Source organism: Spodoptera frugiperda, chromosome 25, assembly GCF_023101765.2.
Source record: "Spodoptera frugiperda isolate SF20-4 chromosome 25, AGI-APGP_CSIRO_Sfru_2.0, whole genome shotgun sequence".
Taxonomy (NCBI): domain Eukaryota; kingdom Metazoa; phylum Arthropoda; class Insecta; order Lepidoptera; family Noctuidae; genus Spodoptera; species Spodoptera frugiperda.
The window spans coordinates 11,452,226-11,476,492 of record NC_064236.1 but is presented as its reverse complement, the minus strand read 5'-3'; the positions used below and the strand labels follow the sequence as shown (position 1 = coordinate 11,476,492).

At 33.8% G+C, this 24,267-nt stretch overlaps 3 protein-coding genes across 5 annotated transcripts in view; 2 read left to right on the top strand and 1 right to left on the bottom strand.

The window, feature by feature from the left end:
* The window catches only part of LOC118266868 (uncharacterized), a 38,126-nt gene extending 29,056 nt beyond the window's left edge, over positions 1 to 9,070 (top strand). The window contains exons 5-7 of the mRNA XM_035580467.2: positions 3,796 to 3,966; positions 5,179 to 5,356; positions 5,600 to 9,070. Of these exons, the coding sequence (XP_035436360.1) occupies positions 3,796 to 3,966; positions 5,179 to 5,356; positions 5,600 to 5,812 (562 nt within the window). The 3' untranslated portion in view covers positions 5,813 to 9,070. The remainder of the gene's footprint in view (positions 1 to 3,795; positions 3,967 to 5,178; positions 5,357 to 5,599) is intronic.
* Positions 9,071 to 9,145: 75 nt separating this feature from the next.
* On the bottom strand, positions 9,146 to 19,672 carry LOC118266853 (TBC1 domain family member 13). Of its 3 annotated transcripts, XM_035580455.2 has the most exons (10): positions 19,538 to 19,654; positions 19,004 to 19,093; positions 17,364 to 17,437; positions 13,616 to 13,741; positions 13,335 to 13,513; positions 13,140 to 13,238; positions 12,738 to 12,948; positions 12,461 to 12,662; positions 12,235 to 12,357; positions 9,146 to 11,884 (listed from the first exon to the last, which is right to left on the bottom strand). In XM_035580455.2, the coding sequence occupies exons 2-10, from the start codon at positions 19,012 to 19,014 to the stop codon at positions 11,761 to 11,763; spliced, it is 1,149 nt and encodes a 382-aa protein (XP_035436348.1). In that variant the 5' UTR covers positions 19,015 to 19,093; positions 19,538 to 19,654; the 3' UTR covers positions 9,146 to 11,760. The 3 variants fall into 3 exon arrangements, with proteins under 3 accessions (XP_035436348.1, XP_035436342.1, XP_035436332.1); XM_035580449.2 differs by lacking the exon at positions 19,004 to 19,093 and having other exon boundaries at positions 19,538 to 19,672; XM_035580439.2 differs by lacking the exons at positions 19,004 to 19,093; positions 19,538 to 19,654 and adding an exon at positions 18,425 to 18,640.
* A 2,968-nt stretch (positions 19,673 to 22,640) lies between these two features.
* Positions 22,641 to 23,913, top strand: LOC118264617 (venom allergen 5-like). Its single transcript, XM_035577195.2, has one exon. It carries the CDS (start codon positions 22,747 to 22,749, stop codon positions 23,785 to 23,787), a length of 1,041 nt encoding a protein of 346 aa, XP_035433088.1. The 5' UTR covers positions 22,641 to 22,746; the 3' UTR covers positions 23,788 to 23,913.
* Positions 23,914 to 24,267: the final 354 nt, after the last annotated feature.

Sequence of the window (24,267 nt, the reverse complement as noted above, 5' to 3'; positions counted from 1 at the left end):
CCGTAATTCAACAATAAATTCTACAGCATGATACGTTTTGTGGAAAAAATCTAAATTCAGAAAATAAAGTGACATCTAAGGTATAATGTTGTCTCGTTAAAATGTTATCGCGAACGCGAACACTAGCTAACATTACGTCACTGGGCGAGCTCGCTGCGTGCTCCGCTTGCTTCGTTCCGTTCCATTCCATTCGCCACGGAGCCGCGCGCGACTTCCGAGATCGATGTAGTAGAAGGAAACATTTTTGTGAAGCGTCGAATGGACCAAACCCTACAGCGTCAAATGCGCTGATGTTTTTATTAAATTGTTCAATCGCGGATATTTAAATAAATTCAGTGTTCTAATAATTATTAAAACGTGAACAGTGTTAACGTTGTGAGTGAATACTTTCAAGGTACGTTATTTACATTATTCACTTCATATTTTGTTGTGCTGCAAACAGGGTGTTCACTTGCCGATGATTTTCAATATCTAGATTGCGCACATAATATTAATGTGAGTTCTGATGTAATCCTTTTGTTGAATATTAACGTCATGAAAAAGTATGAATTTCAGTAAATTTGTCTTTTCATATCTCGAATTTTGTGCGGATAATTCGGTCACAATGACGTCACGACTACTGATTTATAAACATAAAACGACTTTCGGTTCCATCCAGCAGTCGGGAACACAAGGTCATTACTCAGCACGTACCTACAAGTAGTAAACATACATTGGCAATCGTTTTTAAAGCTCTATTTTTAATGACACCATCAGTGGTAGTCCATTCATTGAGGGCCCGCCCTGTGCCGCCTCGAGGCCATCATTCTCTCTGGCTACGTTTATAACTCCTATTAATATTATCAATCTATATTCCTATATTGGGTAATAATTTTAGTCTACATCTTGATTCAATTAATATTAATTTGCTGCTTAAGTTTGGGCCCTCAGACTAAATTGTAAACAAATGAAAACAATCCTATATGCAGAGAAACAATGGTTATTGATTGAGCTACAAATAATGGAAGAAATGTTAGTAACCCAATTTAGAATAGGGTGGCGGATAACACTCAGCCGCTATAATCCCAACCTAGATAGTCCGGAAAGTTGGTTGCATGTCTACATGTAGGGCTGCATTACTTGTGACCTACATCATGCCTCATACACTATAGTGTTCAATTAAGTAGATGTTTGCCTATTTGATTAAAAACTTGGTAGTGCACATACAATATATCTACCTAATGCAATTTAGCACCAATATGTGCTTATTTCAATTCTATCATCTCTATTGATAGTTGTTTAAAAAATCAAGTAAATTATAATAATGTCAACCTGCATTATTATTATCATTATGTTATTATGCTGTAATAATTCTAACAAGAACCGCTTTACTCTATAAACTTAATCCATTATGTAAACAAAACAATAAAACATGACTCATGTTAATATTTCTGACTCTAAATTTCATCATTGGAAAGCTATGTTGATATTTCCTATCATATATTATATAATATTTCACATTTGTTTGACAATTGTGTTAACCAAGCCAGTTTTGTATGTGACCTTGTGCTATGTCAATTAAGCAGAGCGATATTTCTCTATTTTTACCATCTGTTGATTCATATGTTGTTAAGGAATTTGATGATGTCAGATTTTTGTACCATTCTTATGATGATCTCCTACAAAAATGTTGGTGGGTGTTCCATTTAATGAATTCCTATTTGACAAATGTTGTCTTTTTTACTGTAAAATATGTAGAAAGTATTAGTAATCATTATTTAAGAACAGGTTCAAGGCCTTCAGTTAAAACCTTATTAAGAATTGAAAGTAAATGATGTCATATAATTGTGGTGGGAGATAGTTTATTTGGGTGTGACTGTGGTTTTATAATGTGATGTAACCAACCTTGTTATACTTCCAATATTTTTGCATTGGGTATCGCTATGTGGCAATCCAATGAATTACAATGCAAATTATACCAATATCACAATATGTTAGCAATATCATATTTGAATGTTCTTACTAATATTGTAAATGCGAAAGTTTGTTAGTGTGTGTGTATGTTTATTACTCAATCATGTAAAAACGGCTGTAGGAATTGGGATGGGATGAATATTTATTTTAATGGTAGATTATGGTCAGGAATAACACATAGGCTACTTATTATCCCACAGTAAAGCGACCGGAGCCACTAGCAGAATCTAGTCTTAAATAGGACTGAACAAATAGTGTTAGCTATTCAAGTCAAAATGTTAAGTATGAGCTCAAGATTGAGAGAGCTAAATACAGTGTGGGCGTTGAATATAGTCATCTACTAATAAAAGAGGTTCCATAATTGAGTCACCTTCAATGCTAATAAGCGCGGCGCTAGCGTCCTAGCCATGCGAATAATTTTATGTCAACTTGCAAGGCGATTATTTTTGTTACTAAAATAAAAATAACAGCACTGACTCCATTTTGTCTTTCAAAATTGCTCACATGGATAAAAATTATAAGTAAAATAGCTAAAGATAGGACAGACATAGTCAAAACAAATAATTAAATACCTACTCATAATACATTTTTCTTCCTTGATTAGCTTTGCGATATTATGAAAACCTATTCTGTACTAGCAGATGTTTATTTTTTTTTTATAAACTATTCAGATTGCATTTGTTAGAAGTGAATTATTACGATATCAGAGAATGAAATTTTTATATTCAGGCTGTAAATGAAACACTCCCAAAAATCTCTACAATTTCTTTTTGTTTTTATATAATCGCTTTTGTTTTCGTGATATTCATGCAACGTAAGCGTTGAGCAGTTGATTACAACTATTATTAATTAAATAAACATTAAATTCTTTATTATTTAAAATAAAACTCGTATTTTACAATCACCTTTTTGTGGCGTTTGGGAGCATTCCGTTTACATCCTGTATATTGTAATTAATTACATTTCTTTGCCATAACCAGATAATTACTATGTATACATGGTAATGTAACTAACATTATGTTACAAGTCCAAATAAATTAAGAATTATGACAATAGACACACAATTAGCCTGATTATACCTAATTATCACATGCTCTGCGATTTGATAAGCTTTTTATTTATCATAATTATTTAATTCTGTTTCTACAATACATTCAAAATGTTTACTGTTTATAGTGTTCAATTTTTTTTTATATCTTATAAGTTTTTGATGAAACTCATAAGTTATGGTTATGGTTGCTATTTCTAACGTTATATTTTGTTTATTTTATTTATGGTTTTTTAGTCTCGAGCACTACAACCAGCATATAGTAACATTTTCCAAATATGTTAGTCTAACAAGACAAAAATACAAAATCATTGAGTCAATTTGATCATAAGAGAATTTAAACTTAATTGACAATCATTTAACAATGTTAACAAGAAGGTCAATCAAAGGCATTCTGAGATAGTAGGTAGCTATTAACTAGACTAGAACATATGTCATGTACAGTACACCTTGTGGCCTTTCTCAGCATTAGTTGCTTTACAGTTACTCATCACTCGGTCAGTAATAAATCATTTATCAAAATTCATAGTCTTCTGAAAACTTTTATTCACAAATCTAGGAATATAGGTACATATTTCTTTATAGTATTGTAATTGTAAACCATGAAAATTGAGTTTATGCGAAGGAATCAAAATCAGCAAAGCTTTTATTTTATTAGTAACTTAATATTACCCATTGAAAAGTCATAGGCAAACAATTTATTTTATGAGTTGATATTAAGATTGTTTGCTTGCGTTTTCAACAGCCATTGCATGCTGATTGAATAAATTTTAAAGAATATAAAATGTTTTCAGTTCGGAGCGTTCGAAGGTTCGCGTGTCATTCTACCAAGGGGCGCGGCCGCAGTGCTTGTCCCCTCCTCCTCCGGTACCGCAACCAGATTCCCACGTTCTTTACGCGGCCCTGCTCTCGGCTGCCGCTAACGTCGACATGGTGGACCACAATATGTACAACAGACAGATCAGGTAACACCATAATACATACAATACAATATCATCAAAATCCCCTGAGTATGAACACTGTTGCTCAACTAAAAGTGAAATCCAACAGAGTAGTTGAACTTGACAATGTTGCACAAAGTACCTACCTAGTTGAATATCATAAATCTGTTTACTTCAATACTCACTCTCGAGTAATGGAAATGTTAAATTCATAAAGAGATTCTTGCATTAAGTAGGAATCTACCTTTCATGCATTATTTAAAACTACTTACTATGTATTTCTATGTTATTATGTATTTCTAAGCACTGATAGCTGCATCTATTTTAAGAATATCTTTGAGAATCTATTACTTTTATCTGATATTACACGATATTGTAATGTAAAATGACAAATAAGTACTTGAAAAATCAATGTAAACGGTCCACCCAAGAAGTAATTTATTCACTCTGTTATTATTGTGTACATACATAATAAAGTCTATACACATAGCAATGATGTCACCCTGCAACACACATGCCCATGCAAACAACATAATTGTGCTCACGTTTAGAGCTACAATAATGGTGTAGTGCTTTACTGTATTTTCGAATCTACATTATGATTGCCCAACATCCGTTGCACACATTTTATTATTGTAATTTTAATAGGTAACCATGTACCTATTTTTTACTAGAAGATTAACTGGACACACCTTGTTAATAGAGACTTGTTATTAAGAGACTAGCTATTTAATTAAGAAACTACGATGGCCAACGACTAGATCTAGGTAGGGTTTAATTATTCACAACCATGAGACATTACCTATATACCTATTTAATATTGAATGTAATGTCACATGATCACAGTAAAATGCTAATTGCTACTAAAATTGTGACAACACTCATTCATATTTTATACTAGGTATCTTTATGAAATATTACATAAGAAAATATTTAACTTGTGTATAGTTAATTTCGAACGTAATTCCGAATAATTGAAAGTAGTAAAGTACTTTCAGCCATTCCAATTGCCCAGAACCAATTTTTAGTTTTCACGGTTGGTCGGAAGCATTCATAATGTATGATCAATCTGCGGATCTATTCATATGCAATGCCTCTAGGTAATCTGAATCAGAATGCATCGATAGCATCTGTAGGACGGCGTCGGACCTATTATTCGAACGTAATCATGCGGTTATTGTTGTATGCTCAATGTATGGTATGTTGTGGATGAATAGTGTATGGTTGTGATTACAGCACGGAGAGCGGGTGGGACAACCCGTTCCGTCCCGATGGTGATCTGAGTCGCGAGGCCGACGAGATTGTGTCCCTGATCAAGGGCGGCAAGCCGATCACCCCAACACCACCGCCTGCGGCAACCCCGCAGCTAGCCTGCGACGAAAAAGAAGAAAAAGTGCAAGCGAATAATGTTAACGTAATATTCACAATTATTAAATACTTAATGATAGCTGTTCATTCTTAATTCTTAACTTAAGAATATTTAAATAATAGATGCAACGTGAACACATCATTTTGTCACATTTAACCCAATTATTTGTCCAAGTTGAAAGCACCTATCTCTAATTTCGTCTGGCCTTTGGCCTTGGTCACATTAATTAAATTCTACAATGATTACGAAATGGCATAATATTGAGACATATTCTGTTATTGATTCCAGGCTAATGCTCCGCCATCGCCGCAGACGAAGCTAGCGAGCCCAGAGCAGCAGAGCACTCCAAAGGCGATGAACGGCACTAAGAACGGCGCGGCTGTGGCAGAGGTGCGCGCCGGGCAGGTGGAGGTGCAGCGCTCGCCGCCGCAGGAGCCGCAGCAGCCGGAGCACGTCACCATCAGGAAGAAGCCCAAGTGCAAGTGCTGCGCCATCCAGTAAACGAGCCAGTGCGGTCTCTTCTTCGCTTCACACCGGTAACACGCTATGCTTTATGATGGCGTACTGCCAACCTTGGTGTTTACTCGGTGCTAAGTATTTCATTTTAAACATATGTCTTATGTTCATCTTTGAAATATTTCTAAACCTATAGGTACTATTTACAAAACATAGGTTCATTGTACCTACTATTTACAAAATTCATTGCAAGTACGGCAGCTATTTTTGTGTAACATATACATTATTGTCGTATTAGTTTCAGTGCTTGTTTGAATAACTAGTAGGTAGCAGTTTTATTGTATCTGTTATCTTAATTAATGTTTTTGATATAATTTTTATGTAGTAAGTTTTTATCAAACTTTTAGGGTACAAACATGAAAGTATTTATTTCGATTAGCTAGTCTGAAGGAAAATTGAGTTGGAGCTCAGTTAATTAGTTGTCACGCTAATAAATTATTATTTGTCATAAGAGGACACGAGTGAATGCATTATACGCATGAAACACAAACAAATAATGAACATTTCATAAAGAAAATATCACTTTAGAGAATCTCACAAAATTTTAACAGAGCTTAAGCTAAGAGAGATATTGTAAAGCTCGATTATATCAAACTTATGCAGCTAAAATGTTATTTCCATTTTGCTCATTTTAATCAATTGAAATATATAGAAATATTATCATAACTTTGAAAATCATTTATTTAAAAACTGTTACTTTAAGAGTTGACTCTGTGTTGAATAATATTAAAATACATAATTTAAATGTATATTTTTATATCTTTATTTATAAAAGAAGTATTATAAACCATACAAAGTTGGTAACCAAGTATCGACTATATCATTGAAGATTTATAGATATTACGACAAATGTATTTTGCCATGTTTCTATGCTAGCACGAATACTATTGGTAAATTTTATCTATTCGCAGTTCACTATAGTTTTAGCTGAGTCGCTAAAACGATATTGAACTACCAGTCTAGTTCTCAAACAGCAAAAGTAGTCTGAAAGTGATTCATCAATAGCATTTGTGTGCAGCCGTAAAAATCCTATAGATTAATGTAGGTAAATGTTAACTGTTATATTATTAAAAGTAGCCTCCTTCATAATTCCACGCTTGCATCCAGTAGTGTCGACACGAACCATTTTACATTTTGACGATATTGTGGTTACTAAGCAGCTGGGGTAATATTTACGAGCCTACTTAAAATTACATATTTCTTTGACAGAAACAACAAGACTGTATTTATTTGCTATTTATATTCGGAAGCATATTGGGGTTAACTGGTTAGTGAAAACGATTACTAGCCAATACTATAGGAAATTATATAAGCAGAAGTAGCTTGTCGCAATTATTTTATAGTATTTGCTGGCGGAAAGTGTAATGGAGTCATTAGTATACATGACGAATTTGATTATATAAGCTAGTTTCTGCTGAGGAATAGATTTATCTGAAGTATGAACCGATGGACGATATTCCTAAAACCAAATAAGAAAATAACGAAATGCAATCGATTTGTAATATAAATACGAATAACAAATGGCTGGACAAAACAGTTATAGTTAGTAATGTGTATAAAATCGATAGGATCCAAACGGATAGAGTTTATAAGGTAGCTAGAAGTAATTAGGAAGGAAATAGCATTATTAACTTCGTTAATTTTAAACAAATAAATTATTTTCGACTTTGTTTAGGTTTTTTGTATTTGTAGGTGAAGCTTAGGATTGCGGTTGTAGAACATCAGCGAGTGATTATAGTACTGAAGCCGACACTGTGTCGCCGTAGGGGAAACAAACCAGCAGGCAGCTAATCCGCGTCACGTCTGGGAACAAACGTGTGCATCGATCTGTCCTACACGTCCCAGACGCGTCACTGCGGCGAATACGTAACATTGTGCGTAGCTATGTTGGCTCACACCAACGAAACAAATTGTCGATATATTGTAATACCGTCTAAATGTCCACCTATAGCATGGCTTGGCAAACATCACTTTCAATTTATCGCAACATAGCTTTGTGGTGTCAATGCAACTATGTATCGGTGTTAATTGTTAACCTATAGTTAAATGTCCATAGATATATCTGTCTGCACTAGAATGTTAGATGACTTACAATTTCCTACATCGCCAAGCTGCAGGTGGTTCATCTCATTCTAGAATTTACTGACGAGATTTCCATAACAGTTGTTATTTAAAATGAGGAGGCTTTCCTATTTAGCCCCAAAATTTTTAAATCTCATATTTCTGTAAGTGCTTGTTAACATCTTGTTATTTTTTATTTTTATTACGTCATACTTTTAAGTGCGTTTATTCGGGCACAAAATTATGTTCATAATAATTCCTGTATTTTAAAAAGTAAGGGAGTGATAACATTGTAGGGACCGTTAAATGCTGTTTTTATTTTGGTTTCACTGGACGACATACAATCAGCAAAGTATTTTAAAATATCAACTAATTGACAAACTTGAATAATTTTTATTGTATTTCTTTTTTTCTTCCAAACAAGTACACCCAATAATTTTTAATCATTTTGGACAACATCATTTGTGTGTCTATAAAAAGGAGGTAGTATAATACAGACACACCAGCATGTTAACCTACTTTAATCAGTATTTTTTTTTTATTGGATTTTCGGCTTTATATCAAAACTATAAGTTGGACAATTTAATAAATTAATTTGATAGAAAGAAGTCAAGCTGCTGGCCACAGTACAATGATTTAAAGAAATTTGTGTAAAAAAAAGTTAAAAAAAATGTGATAATATATCAAATATTTATTGATTGTGTGTCCAAAAGCAGTATTATATAGTAAGTAATATCTAATAATGTTATGACTCCTTTACAACTTCGTGTAATTATATGTATGTATTAGAAATTAAATAAAAACTACCTATTTCATCACCCTTTAAGATTCCAATTGATGAGAATATGTTCCTTAATAAAGTCTTTTATTTATATGTAAAATACTGGCATTAAGGTTCTATATAATATCAAAAACTATTCCGGGCGGCGACCAACAAAACTAATTATATAAATATTCTCTTTATATGTGAATAAATAAAACAATTTATTAATTATAAAGTATAAAAATGTAACGCATGTTCTTATTTTCCAACATTTTAATATAATTATGACTTAGCCGTTATTTATGATACAGACCTAAAATGACATTATATTTGTATAAAATCTTTACTTTCTATTATTGTCAATGGATATGTACAAATTGATTACATGTAATTATTTATATTAAATCTTTAAAGGCGAATTGTTGTTTTTTTTATTCGTGTTATCCAGAACTGTTAGTAGGGATCGGGTGGAGGAGGATGAATGAAATGCCAAATACATTACACTTTGCCCATTTATTTTCCAAAATTGATATAACACATAAACGAGGAAGTACATGACATGTTACACTACGGAGCGATAGGTGTCATGGTTGTCACATAGTCACATGGCGGTGGTACTGTAATGGTAGCTACATGGTACTGGATTTTTAAAAATCGTTCTAAGAGGATAAAATACGTCAAAACATGCAATTATTATTAGGTATGTGGAATTATAGATCATAACTTGTTAAACATTTACGTCGCATTACATTTGCGTGACCATTGTAATTATCATTTATGCTACATTTACTTTTGTGCTTACAATATGAAGAGAACTGTTTAGACATATGATTTACTACGTATTCAGGTCTTGGTACTCTATAACATGAATAATGGTATAGTGAGGGAACCAGGCATATCGGTAGTTACTCGAGCGTGTCAGATAAATAAATATGGCAAATATCTAGTAGCCTGCTATATACACTCACTTATTTGTATGGTTTATACAGGCAACCGATCAAAATAAAACAGTTTCGCCATAATAAAGGAGGAAATGTTGCATGATCACGTACTATGAAGTGCATTTCAATGCTTTGCAGACTTGAACACGATTTATAAATGGGAAGGTATTGAAGGATTTTCATGTTACCCTTTCACACGGCCCCCTAACCTAACCCGGCAGATTAGGATTATTTCATTGCGAATATCAGTACAATCAATATCTGTAACGCTCGAGTACTAAAAAAACAGTTCACAATTTAAAAACGACTCTACTCCGCTAGTGGCAGTAAATGTCATACACCAAATATTAATTATCAAGTAGTTCCTTCTATAGCCCTCCCTCACTATTATTAACAGCAATTAACGAGTGTACGCATATAGCTACAATATAAAACTTATGACAGGATCATAAATATACAATCCTTCCACGATAAAATACATTACAAATGCTATATTACGGATACGGTTATTTCTTATTTCTTTAGATATGTATTAGGTACATTGTCAACACTGCGATTACTCAGTAAAATAAGAAAGTTGGTGGCGAGGTTAACGTTAACGATGTCATATATCCTATATCTAAAATCTCCACGGTTTATCTATCAGAGAGGGCTGCTGCCCTTCTGCTGTTCAGGCCCTTAGTCGGCTCTTACGACATTCGCGGGAAGAGTCGTGGTACTGACAATGCTATTCTCTTCTGCCAAGCATACGGCAACCAGTGAATTCCTTTACTGTAATATTAGCGCTCTGGGGAAACGTATGACGAAAAAATTACCGAAAACACCACACAATAACTGCACAGTAAAATCAGGTGGTGGTCTTAATCAGTAGCTATGCACTTTTTACTTAAATACATGTTATACGTATGTATTTTATTATCATAATGGTTATGTCATATCTACGTCTCTAAAATCTATTCCTACATACATAAAAATACTTAACTACGGCCATTAACATACAATAACATGAAATACAGACTCAATTTTGCATTACACCTCTAAGTCATATCAGTACGTAATATCGAAGATGCTTTAATTGAAGAGTTTGAATTATTCAACCTTATTACCACATAAAAAGTACGTATTAGTTACATAAAGAGCTCGTTTGGAAGTTATTGTAAGTTTTCATAATTCAATAATGTACTACCAATTTTATTAAAATTACTTGTATAACATGTAGTATTTATTCTATAAAAATTGATTGATTAAACAGACACTAATATTATTGAGTATATAAGAATACGCAAAGTTAGACATGGTTTTAGAAATAGTACATAATAAGAGATACTTAGGAGTCTCATTATCTTTTCTTAGTCCTGTATACAGCACGGCAACAAGAGATTAGCCGCGAACGAAGAGAATCACGAGAGAGAATCATTAATAAATGTGCGTTGCATTGAACTTCCATCATGAGCTCTCTCATAGTACAGGCATACGTTAAGATGTCCCGTCAAGTATAGTCTTAGACTATTAATCTTAATCCCTACATTAGGTTCGTTTTTATTTTTCTAATAATTTAATGATTATCACATTTAAGTATAAAAAAACTGAAAGCACAAACATGTTTACATGTCTATTGAATCGCTACGGCCAGAAATGCGGGGTTGACGTACAATTATTATATAAAATACAGAACACTGAATGTAGATGGGGTAACTACAATTATGGCAAACAATTTGAATAACTAATGGAATAGGTTTTGCAATGAGATTAAAAATCTTTATTTTAAAGTCTGTACGTAAATGCATTTTCGAGACCAATACAATGTCAATTTAGCTCCGCTCTACCTCTCTTGTCTATCTATACTGACGTCACTACCAAGTTTTATAACTGTTGACATCTCATTGCAAAGCATACTACATAATTAAAACTATAGCTACATAAATAATATTGTACTTATTCTAGTAATTGATTGATAGTAATTCGGGAGTAAATTGGTTTCCAACGAACAATAGGCCTTATACAACATTATACACAATAAATAAAAAAATATTCGATAGATCCAAAAGGTACATCCAAATGTCTTTTTAACAATAAGAACGCCAAAGATGTAAATGCATCGTATGTATATTCTAGATTAAAAATGTTGAGATATCAAAGTTAATAAGAAATAACTAAAAGAATGTAATTTATCGAATGTTTGATATTTCTACAGCTTTGTTTAAGATCAGGGATACATCCATCGGTGGAAAGTTTTGAAGTATTTTCACATTGGACGCAAAATCTCCGCTGAGCAAGTCGTTTCTCACCAATCTGTTGAAATTACAAAATTAATTCACATAACTGGTTACCATATTATAATTTTAAGTAAATAACCACATCAGCTTTATTATACTGATATGCATAATGTACCAACATGCATTATTAATTGCTTTATGAACTAATGCCATAAAGAAGAGCTATTTTTGTTTAATTGTTCTGTCTAGTGAAGAAAACGAAGAAAACGTATCCAGGGAGTAATGTCCTTTCAGAATCGGGGCCTAATTGACTAGAGAGAGCTCTAAGTAATACGTGGGCGAACCTGCTGGTGGAAATCTGAAGTCGTATAATACATAGATTAATGCCTGGAGTAAAATACTTTAGATACAAAATTAGGTACTTACAAAATCATGGCACAGCAGATGTGAATTAGGAAATCAAATCTCTTTCCATCAGCAAACATGGAGTCCCAAATCCGTTCCACATCTGGTAGTGAGAATTCTTGAGAGAGCAGAAGTGTCAACCACCTGAAAAAAATTTAGTATTGTGATAAAATCATCATCGAAAAGGGGGGTATTCGTCAATTATATTTTTAATAAGAATGCAATGATAGTAAAGCAGAATACTCACCTAAAACTATAATATTGGGGCCTCAGTTCTTGTATCTCCAACAAGTTCCAAACAGCAGGATCAGTCTTCTTTAAGCAATCACTGAGCCTGCCCATGACATAGTTGATGCCGCTGGCAGACTCGTCCAGGGTACGTATGAAGAAGTCACGTATCTCCGCCATCAAGTTGGTGAAGCAAAAGAAGCAATCAGCCTCAGCATGTTCTGTAAGTAGAAAAAACATGTCAGATTGTGGAACATGCATCATTAACTAGTGTCTTGTTGCAATATGCTACATACTTCTAAATTCTTTGTCGGGGTCAATAGCAAATGTATGGTAAATGGGGCCGATAATCTCGTTCATTCCTTGTACATAGCCCTGGCCGGGATTCAGCTTAGCGTACAGGAACAGCATTCGTTCCACTACCTCCCAGTGCGCCTCACAGCCCTCGTTCAGAGGTGCGTAGTCTCCGCTGTGTGAGCTGTCCGAGCGCCGGATTTCATTGCTCAACTGAGGGAATAAATAAACCAGATGTCATTGACGATATTTTTACACAAATGTTACATTTAAATGACAATATTAATATACTGCCTTGACCTTAACAGTAACAGGTTAATTTATCTATGTTGCAATATAATATTTATTATTTTCATATGCATCTTGTAAAATGCCACATGTCTACTCAAATTATGTTTACTTACTTTAGCCACACCAAGTCCTCGTCTTTCTAAAGTTGAAAATTTCAGGACCGATTGTTCAACTCTTTTATGCAATCTCTTCACACCATTGCTGTTGACAATCTGACAATAAAGAAAGAATGTTTAAATATAAGTACGAGATGATATTATTATGCTCTTAATAGTATATAAATTAAGCAAATATTATTGAGTACTAACTTCCTCGCATGGAAATTCTGTGGCGGACTGGAAAAATGATATATCAGGGCACAGACGACGGACATCTTTGTCAATTTGTAGCAGAACTTCATTGTCCTTGAAGTAAGTGCTCCAAGAGCTGTCAGGGCTGATATTCAGAGGGTGGTCAGTGGGGCCACCCGGAGACACTATTATTTCATCTGAAATTTACAAAAATGATTATATATAGGTAGTTGATATTTTAGATTATTTCCAAAGAATTACTTTTTTAATTAACTTATCAGTCTGACTGCAATACTTGCCTATATAATGTTTGTAATTTTGCCTTTTCTCATTAAGGGTCGTTTTCCAAGTGCTTTTTTGATGGGGCAAGTAGAGCAGCAATATCTTCCATACCAGAGATCTCAAGCCCTTTTCGTCAGGGATACCTAGGAAATATGAAAATATTCCATTGATAAAATATATAGAATGAAATATTGTGTATAATAATTACATACTACACACATCCTAATCTAATTTAACCCTTAAAGTCGCAAGATATGTTTTGCAAATAAAACCAACTAGAATCATTTTTAACGGTATATTAGGCATATAAAACAAGTAAGAAAAATACAAAAAAAAAATCTGAAAATAATACTTTTTGGAAAAACATATGTATAATATACCATACATTGCCACACTCGTTGAAAATAATAAGACATTAGCAATGTATAGCATACTATACATAGCACCATATTACTACTTCATGTGGTACGCCATGAAACAGTTTCTACCCTTAACATAACATAGATGGACTTTGCATTTAGTGCACATTGTACTCGCTTGACCTCCTCTGCAATATTTACACCTTTGATACCCAGTTAACTGAGGCTAATGATCGTATTTATCGAACCGCACATCATCAACAGGTCTTTCGGCCATCGGTTTCTTGATCTTTTTCTTTTCAGGTACAGATTCTATATCTTTCACAGGCACTATTCTATCACGTTTCAGAAGTCCAGCATATATTTCGTAACGAAAATCTTTTAGGCGATCTTGCTTTCTCTTGTTATTTATTTGTTTATCATGTCTACGACGTAGTAGCCAAGCATTATTTACGCATATGTCCAACAATTGTGAAAAAATATTCATGTACCATCTGTGAGATTTTATACTTGTGCGGTACAATGCAATTAGCATATCCGCCAAATCCACACCTCCCATATGGCGGTTGTAATGCTTGACAATTTGTGGACATGATACGTCGACACGACTTTTCGACTCTCTGCTGAAGAGCTTACCAGTCTGACATGCTTATTGTCAAACCACTTGACCACACTTAACTTGTTTTCATTGCATACCACTTGCGTAAATGCCCCTCTTCCTTTCTTTTTCAGTAATTTGTCATTGGTCATTTTACGTTCTGCATCTTTTAATCGGTTTTTTCTTACAGTCCCCAGACTAAATATACCGTAATTTTCTCGTAATATGTATACTAATTCTAAAGACGTAAAATAATTATCAAAATATACGCTACATGCCTGTTTTCTTATAGTTTTGCACAACGCTAACACTATCTTCCCTCCGACACCCAAAGACTCTTCTGTATCGGTAAACTGCACGCCTCTAAATGTATCGTCACCACCGTAAAGTAGAAAGTCGTAAATGATACCAGATACGCCAGCTCGAACCAGATTTTTAAAACCCCACTTACTCGCTTTATTTGGGTTATACTGGCGACGACTACCTGCTTTTTTGCCTTTGTATGGTATAACCATCTCATCAATACTGAAAGCATTTTCTTCTTCGATGGATAAACATTGAGCTCGAATACTTTCAATTAGGGGTCGTACTTTATAATACCTATCCGAGGTATCCGCTTGAGTATTGTCTGTAAAATGAATAAATCGTCTTATTTGCTGAAAACGCTTCAAGGGCATAACATCTGCAATTTTGCCATACCTAAACGATGATTTCCAATAGTCTTTATATGACGGTAATACTACTATACCCATTAGAATGTTAATGGCAAGAAAATCTAATATTTCTTCTTCTGAAACTTTGATTGATTTTCCAGTTTCTTGAACACTGTACAAATTGGTATTCGTCATTATATGGCTTATCATATCTCGGTGAAAAAAACGATAAAAATAGTCTAAGGGAGACCAATTAACCGGAACTTCATCTTCAAACGTAGGATCAGGTATATCAGCTCTGTGTTGAAATGACACTTTCTTCCAACGGAACCGCAAGTTCAGCTTTTTGATTCGGGGTCTTTTTACTCTATTCACGGAAACAGAAGGTGCAGAACGTTTTCTTTGTCCACGTGTTGTTAAAGGTGTGGCTATCGTCATAGAAGTAGATGGTTGGACAGAAGGTACAGACCGCAACGAAGAAATTGAAGGTATTGCGTCATAGTTGCATTGCGTAGGGCTTGGGAATACTGCGTTCAGGATTGGTGTAAGAGGTACTTGAAACGCCTCTTGCTCAACTTCAGATGGTTCTACCTCTTCTTCTGAAAGACTGGTTGATGAAGTGGAACTTCCGAGAATGTCGAGCCTTTCAAAAGACGAATCTAGTGATGGAGCATCTGAACTCTCAACCGACTTAGCTTCATCACCACTAGTTGATCCATTACTAGCGTCAGAACCAGCACTTCGCGCAGGAACTAAAGATAATATGCGTCTGGCTCTTCCGTACATTGTTATCTAAAACGAAACAAACATGCACCTCAACCATCACCCAAATAAAAGCCAAAAAGTTAGTTATGCGTCATGCAGAACTCTTATCACACCAAAATCTATTAGTTTCATGCTAGTAGCAATGCATAGTATCCTATACAAGTATGAACAGTGTTCATTAGTAGCGATTGTAGCATTAATACTATAGTATTCTATACAAATAAAAATTATGGCAAATAGTCATGATTGTGGCATTGTATAGTATACCATACATGGATAGAAACAAGAAAATATAATCCAAATTTGATAATTTTGAAGTAATTTATGTGACAAAATTGTTATAATAAATATTCACCTTTATGATTTATGCATTATATATCTACAATGAGTGATAAAAACACGAAAATAAACAAAACTTACCTGGACAACAATTTGTAACCGCGGACTGTTCGTTATTTTTCACAACTGTTTAAAATTTACCACAGATTAGCTATGTGTTGTCATTTTGATTTAAAGCGAAACGTTCAGAAATGTCATTCGTAATGATTAATTCCAAATAAAATGAGTAGAAATTTAGTAACATTTTTGTAAAGTAAGATGTATATTATACTATACAAAGTCACTTTAAGGGTTAACTAAGAAAAGTACCCTTTTAGAGAATTGGGATGCTAGTCTATACTAGTATGATATACCTATATCTTATAAAATTCTGTCTATGCTGCAATACCATTGTAACTATTGCACCGTAGACTGAATTTTAAAATATCTCTACATAATGTAAGAATTGTCCATATTTCATCAGATAGCTGTAAAACACATTAGTTACGAGTATCCTTCACCTGCTTTGTCCTTCTCTTATATTAGTTAATAGGGTTTTAAGGTGTAGATTTTACTAGACATGGATATATATGCACCATTAGATACCTAATAAGATCACTTATGTACATCATTTGAAATAGGATAATATGGTACAATCATACTCAACTCCAATCAAAATGAATTGACCACATATGGTCACAATATTTGCAAGAAATCCATTTTGAACGAAAACAATATCTTATCAGAAAATTTCTTATATAACACATTGGACGCCATGTCGGACAACGTTGTCCGACACAAGTGGAGGAATAGCCTTTAACAGTTTTTTATTGGAAGTGAAAGGCTTAATAATCTTTTGTCTACTATGGCTCTGTTGGTATAGTTGCTTGCAGTTGTAGTGCTTAAGACTTCACTGCCAACAAATATCTGTCGAAGGCAAATCCTCCACTAGTGCCAGTCACTTTCGCCCCCCATGGCATTTAATGTTAACACATTAAACATATTTATAGCTAAATAATTATAATATTGCACAAATATAGCAAAAACAATAATTTTTATTGTTAATACTTACCATTAAAAGCTAACTTCCTCAGCTTCTCAATATCAACCACATCTGCCTCCAAAACTTCCTCAAACGCCTTTATTCTGGAATTAATACATTAACTTAAATTACGTGAGCATAAATTAAGTACATTGACTAGTAATCAGGCATTAAACCCCATTCTGATACTAAAATTGTGTTGTATCAGTGTACAGATTAGAAATCAGACTTATGGATTTTTAAGACTTTTACGAGTTGATGTGTATGCCTTATCTATTATTAATATATTAATAATAGCCTATATATTAATACGTGATGCAAAAACTTTGGACCCCTTTTTATGAAAATTGCGCGGGGTACACTTATAGTTTATGTGTAGGAGAAGTCCAGAACGCTAATTTTTTTCAAAAATAATGTTATAAAGTACATTAAATCAATAAATAAAACATTACACACACTACCATGCATTGTATCTGATCGTATTTTACAAAACGCCAAAATCGACATACATTGCTATGATATTCTCACATCTCATATGAATAGAGTTTTCCTGTTCATGATGTGCCGGAATATATTGATTTGAATTTTACAAAACTAATAGCAATTCGTTAAATAAAAATTATCCTCAAACGTATGTTAAGTGGTATTGTAAATTAAATCGTATATGGTCGAATTTCAACCACTAGACGACCACTAGTATTACGTAAATATGTCAATGATTTAAGGAAAAAGCATATTTTGAGATCTTATTAACAAGATACATTGTTTTGTTGTTATATTTGTTTAATTTTGTCATGGTATTACTATTTCTTGATTTAATTTGTATTTGCTAACTCATTATATTATAAACTTACTGTATGTTACAATAAATTTTGATACTGAGCTTGATAGCATAATTTAGTAATGAGCAAAAGTAAGATTTTGAACAAATTTTAAAGAGTACAAAAGAAAAGGACAGTTATCATATTATTATGAAATGATGACGGACATCAGAAACATCAGAAATTATCATCATGGAACTTATAACTAGATTGATATGATTTAGTTATTTCAATTTAATAATTGCACATTAAATAAAGTAACATACACACCTACTTGACACATACCCTAAGGTGTGCCTTAAAGTCCTTTGTTTCAACATACTGAACATAATATGAATCACTCTTGATATATGCTTAAAAGGAGGCTCCATTCACTAAACGTTGTAATTTATTTGTGAAAATAATAATAATTTGATTTGATATGTGACAAAAACCGAATTGTCTTTGTTTATGGGAATGCTGTTACAAACTTGGAAAACATAGGTATTTAAATATTTAATTATGATAGAGGAAGGGTAGGACAATAATTAAAATACCTGATTAGGGAAGAAAAATAAAGTTGAGGAAAATAGTGCAATTTTGTCACTCAGGAGGCAGCAGATGGCTAGTGGATACTCACTAGCAGGGAGTGGTCACAGTTAAATAGGTACATACAAAAAGTTGCATATCTTCTTTGCAATTAGGTTTTGTGACTGATGATAAATACTACATACTTAATGTGAATATTTTTAACACATACTTGTAAAGATATTTATTTTATTTAATGATTGATTCAGTTGCATATTCTTTTGTCACCAATTTTTTTGTTGGTAAAGTTAAGTGGTAAGGTTTAGGGAAATTGCATCTTACCTATGAAACATTTTGAAGTAGCTGTCAACTTCACCGAATTATAAACGTGATCAGTCACCCATGGACACTAATTGTATGCACTTTAATGTCCTTATGAAAGAAAATGCAATCAATAAGTCAGTGCTACAGATAACACTATGGTTGACTTTTTTTTAAACCCGGATTAGTATTCGGCTTATTCAGAAAGCCTTACTATTATTGATACTACTTTCACTTTGTCATAAAATAAGAATAAGTACATATTTATCACTTAATTATGAATTTTGAAAGTTTTGATTTATAATTTTTCGACTACGAAGCGAGTTACTTCATAATTGATAGTGGATATTTATAAAATTATTCCAACGAATTAATATTTCTTACATGTATAATCTAAGAAATATGAAAATAATAAAAGTACTAAAGGTTTCAAGTACATAAATACGCCTTTTTTACGTGTCATATATTTAAGAACTGGGGAGAATGATATGGACATCTTTTCTATATTATGATTTACAACTGAATCTATTAGTTCTTAGTTGTAATTGCTATTACCTTGCTTTGTGTAAACTCATTTTGATACCATCTAATTAATAACGAAATCACAAGATATCTAAAATTACTATAAAACTTGTTTAGTCTCAGACGTCAAGTAAACTAGTGTCGGACTGTCAGTCATCCATCTGTCATTCACTGCCAAAGCATTGCCAAAGTGCCAAGCAACACTCTTGTACTCTCAATTTGGATACGGGGCTTTTAGGTATTTATTTGTGAGAAAAAAGGTATTTAAACAAATTATGTTTTGTTACTCTTCTCTTAATTTTTCGTTCATTATTATATCAACTTTTGTCATGCCTCATTTTTATAGGATTACTAGCTTTTGCCAGCGGTTTTGTCAGCGTTTCCGGGGAATAAAATGTAATATGTTTGTTATTCTTATTTCTCTGTCCCTGAGTTCATTTCAAATAATTATCTCCTATATGTATGAGGTTTTCATGTAAATCGAGTTTGAATTATGTAATTTCAGCGATCTCTGATGTGATCGCATGTATAAGACACACATTTAATTAGTTTATATAATAATATCTATAGTTTTGTTCATTAAACAATATACTTATTAACAAATAACGTAACTTAAAGCGATAAACAGAAGTGTAAGGGACATAATGTAAACGTAAAACTTAAGCTGCTTACACTTACTGCGAATAGATGTCGTTAGTAGTATAATATTTTTGCACAAAGTAAAATAATGTTTTTAAAATAATACATTAAATATTTTTTTTATATTCGAAGAAAATATTACGTAATTAATAAACTTGAAACTTCCCGTTAACCAAATGTTTGGGGAACGGTGAAATGTGCCTATAATATCTGATACCTACATTTCACACGTGTAACGGGGTCTTCGCTTCAGGTTCGAAACAAATTTCAAAATTACACAAAATAAATAAGTACTTAATTCCTAAAGCTAACGCTACTTACTATTTACATTATTATACAAATTATAAATATTAATTCATAAGCAAACTCGGGAGGCACAGTATCTATCTCAGTAGAATTGTAAACCAGATAAATATGCGTTGGGCTCATTTTCTCATTAAATTGCTACCTTGCTATAAACTAGTGTTTGTTCAAATAGTAGCTTGTAGTGTCATATATTTTTATACTAGCTACCTTTCTGCTGCTTTTATGTACATTGACTGCCTCATCAGTGATCACTATTTCATGTAATCTTTGCCTCGTAGTATGACGCCGCTTTTGTAGAATACACATAGGAGTGTGGCAGTCATGTAAATATTGAGGGTAGTGTTAAAGTGGAAGGTTACACTATTCCAGGGTTCACCGCTCCGGTACCGGACTTCGCTAGTATTATTGGACTACCCTACAACTTCTTTCCATCTACGCTACGACGACCACCGGACTACCCTAGTGGCCGACCACGCATTCGCCGATCTATCAGGGCAGTGGTATTGATTGTTGGACTTTTCACGTATTGGTCTTAGTGAATATTAAAGAACCCGCTGTATCTCGCTCGATCTTATATTTTTATTATACCTTCCTATCATTATAGCAGCTGTTTTATTTAACTAACGAGAAAAAGTTGTTACACACGCGCTAGATGTTTATGGTGCTGACTGACCTGTGTTACTGTTGTTGTGTGCTGTGCAGTGGTATAGATGCACCCGAAATACTGCAGCTGCTCTTATTTTTATTTATTCTATCTTCAATCATAATTTATTTTTTTTTTAGAAGAAAGAGTTGATTCAGATTAGAATTGTTATTTGCAGTGATAAAAATAAGTAGGACATTAAAATAGATAGGTAGGCGCTAAGTACCTACATAATCAGTATCATCTGTTTCTATTGACAAATTATTAAGGTAATATTGACCTACGGCATAGCTGCGGAACTTGACTACCAAGTTAATCTTTTGAGAAAGGATAAATTGTGTTGATATATAATAAATACATTTAATCACTAAGTACAACGCAAAACAAACAAGTCACTTAGGCAAATAAAAATGCTTACTAAAGAGACAAACCCCTTATTCATGGTTTCAGTGGTTGGTAAAATTCCTGCGTAGTATTCGTAGAATGCTAAAGCAGAGGCCACGGAATTGAAAAAAATTGCCAGGACAATGAATGAGCTCTCTATAAATATATGGCTGTACAACTCTAGGCCAGCTTCCATCATTAGTCCTAATGTAACAACAACGAAACTGCCGTATATACCAGTCATTATAAAATGGTTTAACGAAGTTAGTTTCGGAGTTTCCGAGCTGTAAAACAAGCCCAAAGTCATCATTATCAACAGAAATCCTCGTAAAATCATTTGTGCCACTCTGAAACTCATGATGTTGTTTTCATAAACTTGATTATAAAGAACTCCAAATAATAATTGTTAGGTCAATATTTTATTTAATTTTATAATTAATAAATAATAAAATATTATAAAAGTAACCTGAAAAGCAAATTGACGAATGATAGGTGAGATCAAAGTTGCCAATTTCTCATGCAATGTGTTAAAAAAGTCGTACCACAGAAATAGAGTAAGATTGGTTTTTAAATTGATTTTATAAGAATAAGAAAGGTGACAATTTTATTGCTATAAAAGATTCTGCTCGAATTTAGTGTGATTTGTATGATCTTTGGTGATTGATTACACTATACTTAGAAAACCACAAAAAGAAAACATAAACCTATTTCTGGAAAGTATGATAATTTGTAGTGAAGTGTTTTTCTTGCAGAAAAACACCATAAATTATGCTGCAACCTACAAAATGGTTCGTCCCATTTGTGATTTGGGATGGTGACTTGACAGACTTGTCTGGGTTTGGACAATTTTTTTCCACATGTTATAGCACCGCTGCGCTGGAGACCCTGCAACACCACCCAGGTTTCGATTGAATCGAAGGCTTTCTCGTAGTCCCCAAATGCCAAGCACAGCCGCAGCATATGAATGTGGTCTATCGTGTTAAAGCCCGGGAGACTGGAAGTTAAGCACAGGAAGTTGCCCTGACGGGTGAACCGCTCAGGTGTGAATTAAAGTATCACGAGTAAGTTGGTAAGATAAGTACCAACTTGTGGTTATAAGCTCTATGCGTGTAAAACTCTCCTTGCTGTGTATCTTATGTACTATTGTAGAACTGTCAGCTAATGTCAGTATTTCTGCTTGTATGAAAAAGTCATACGAATCTCGAAAAGTCTTTTATAATTTTCACACCCATTTTCATAATATTTTACTATAACAGATTTTCATTTCGATATGAATATTATTTATTTGTTTTGTAGTAGCTTTATTTTAAGGAATGTCTTTTGTGAGAACGGTACTAAGAAATATGCAGACATTAATTACTGTTTTCATCCAGATTGCTCTATGGAAAACCAGCACACAATGTGCGTTGCTGCCAATAGGCAGAGTTCGAGACTTTATGCGTCTGGAATGACTGCATGGATGCGGTACCAAATTTTGCTACTACACAATAGACATAGAGACAACATTGCTATGGGTTTAGAGCCTGGACAGCCTCCTGCCACTAACATGCGTAAAATGTACTGGGATTATGAACTCGAACATATGGCGGAGATTTGGGTTCGTCAGTGTCAAAAGCGACATGATGAGTGCAGGAATACCATCAGATTTAATGTTTTACAAAATATGGACGTGCGAGCTGTTGTAAGCAGGGTGACAGAGGCTCAATTACTGGCTGACGCAGTGGGGGCATGGTTCTCGGGCTCGAGAGCATTGCCACCTGAGCATGTGTGGTCTTTCAGACTTAGTAATTGCAGTGCCCCTGGTGGCTGTAACGCACATTGGTATTCAGCAGCCGCTTGGGCCTCTACGTGGCGTCTTGGTTGTTCACAAGCGCTTTGCACTGCAAAGAAACCATCTTGTGCTTTATTTCGCAAAAAAAGAGGGACAGGTGTACAATCGTACGAACGCTCAGTGTCAAATGTGACGAGAACTTTTCCGTCGAGTCAAAATTTACTTCGACGTACCAGGTACTTGACAACCACTACACCTCCGCGATTTGATGATTATGTTAACACAGCTCGCATTTACCACCCAAAAGAATCACCTTTACATCGTGGTGTTTTACGAAGTGAAATAAAAGGGAAAAAACGAAAGGAATCCAAAATTTTGGCATACACTTTTTGTAACTATGGCCCCGCAGGTAATATTGACGGTTTCCCTATTTACGAAGTAGGAACTACTTGTTCCAACTGTCCTCAGGGCACGCAGTGTGGAGATCGTATGCATAGGGCACTGTGCTCGGTAACCGGTGACCCGGAGACTAAAGACTGACGTTCCATTTCATCAATTCTATGTTTAACTTACTTAGGTACTGTTTATTGTTTGTTGTGTAATGTTGTTGTTGTAAGGTTTTTCTTCAATGAAATTTAAAAAATATAAACGGTAAAAAAGCCCAAATGTTTTTCTTTCAATAATATTTCTGAATTTGTTTTTATAGTCCATTGAAATGTTACAATTTGAGGGCCGAATTATGCATTTTTTAGAGGACGCAATTTTATTTTTTGATCATGTAGGGGGTGTCAATAGAAGCTTAACTTGAAGTTTGTGGGGTCGCCACCCTTGTCCCTCGGCCGCCATCTTGGAAAAAGGGATGGAAACACTTTTTGCTATATCTCGGAAACTATGCATCGTAATAAAAATTTTAAAATCATAATTTGTAGAAAATTATTTTGTCTACATATATGTTTAATAACTTTTTGCCCTAAATTAACAATTAAAGAAGTTATAAGTAAAAAAGTGAAATTTTGTAAA

Bases quoted from the DNA above. Each gene is read 5' to 3' on its own strand.
- LOC118266853 (XM_035580439.2), bottom strand. From the start codon at position 18,525: ATGGAGCCTCCTTTTAAGCATATATCAAGAGTGATTCATATTATGTTC. The intron at 17,438-18,424 runs GTGTGTATGTTA...TATTAATTCCAG, and splicing joins TTAGGGTATGTGTCAAGTAG to AATAAAGGCGTTTGAGGAAG. The intron at 11,885-12,234 runs GTAAGTACCTAA...TAATTTCAACAG, and splicing joins ATCTGCTGTGCCATGATTTT to ATTGGTGAGAAACGACTTGC.
- LOC118264617 (XM_035577195.2), top strand. From the start codon at position 22,747: ATGAATATTATTTATTTGTTTTGTAGTAGCTTTATTTTAAGGAATGTC.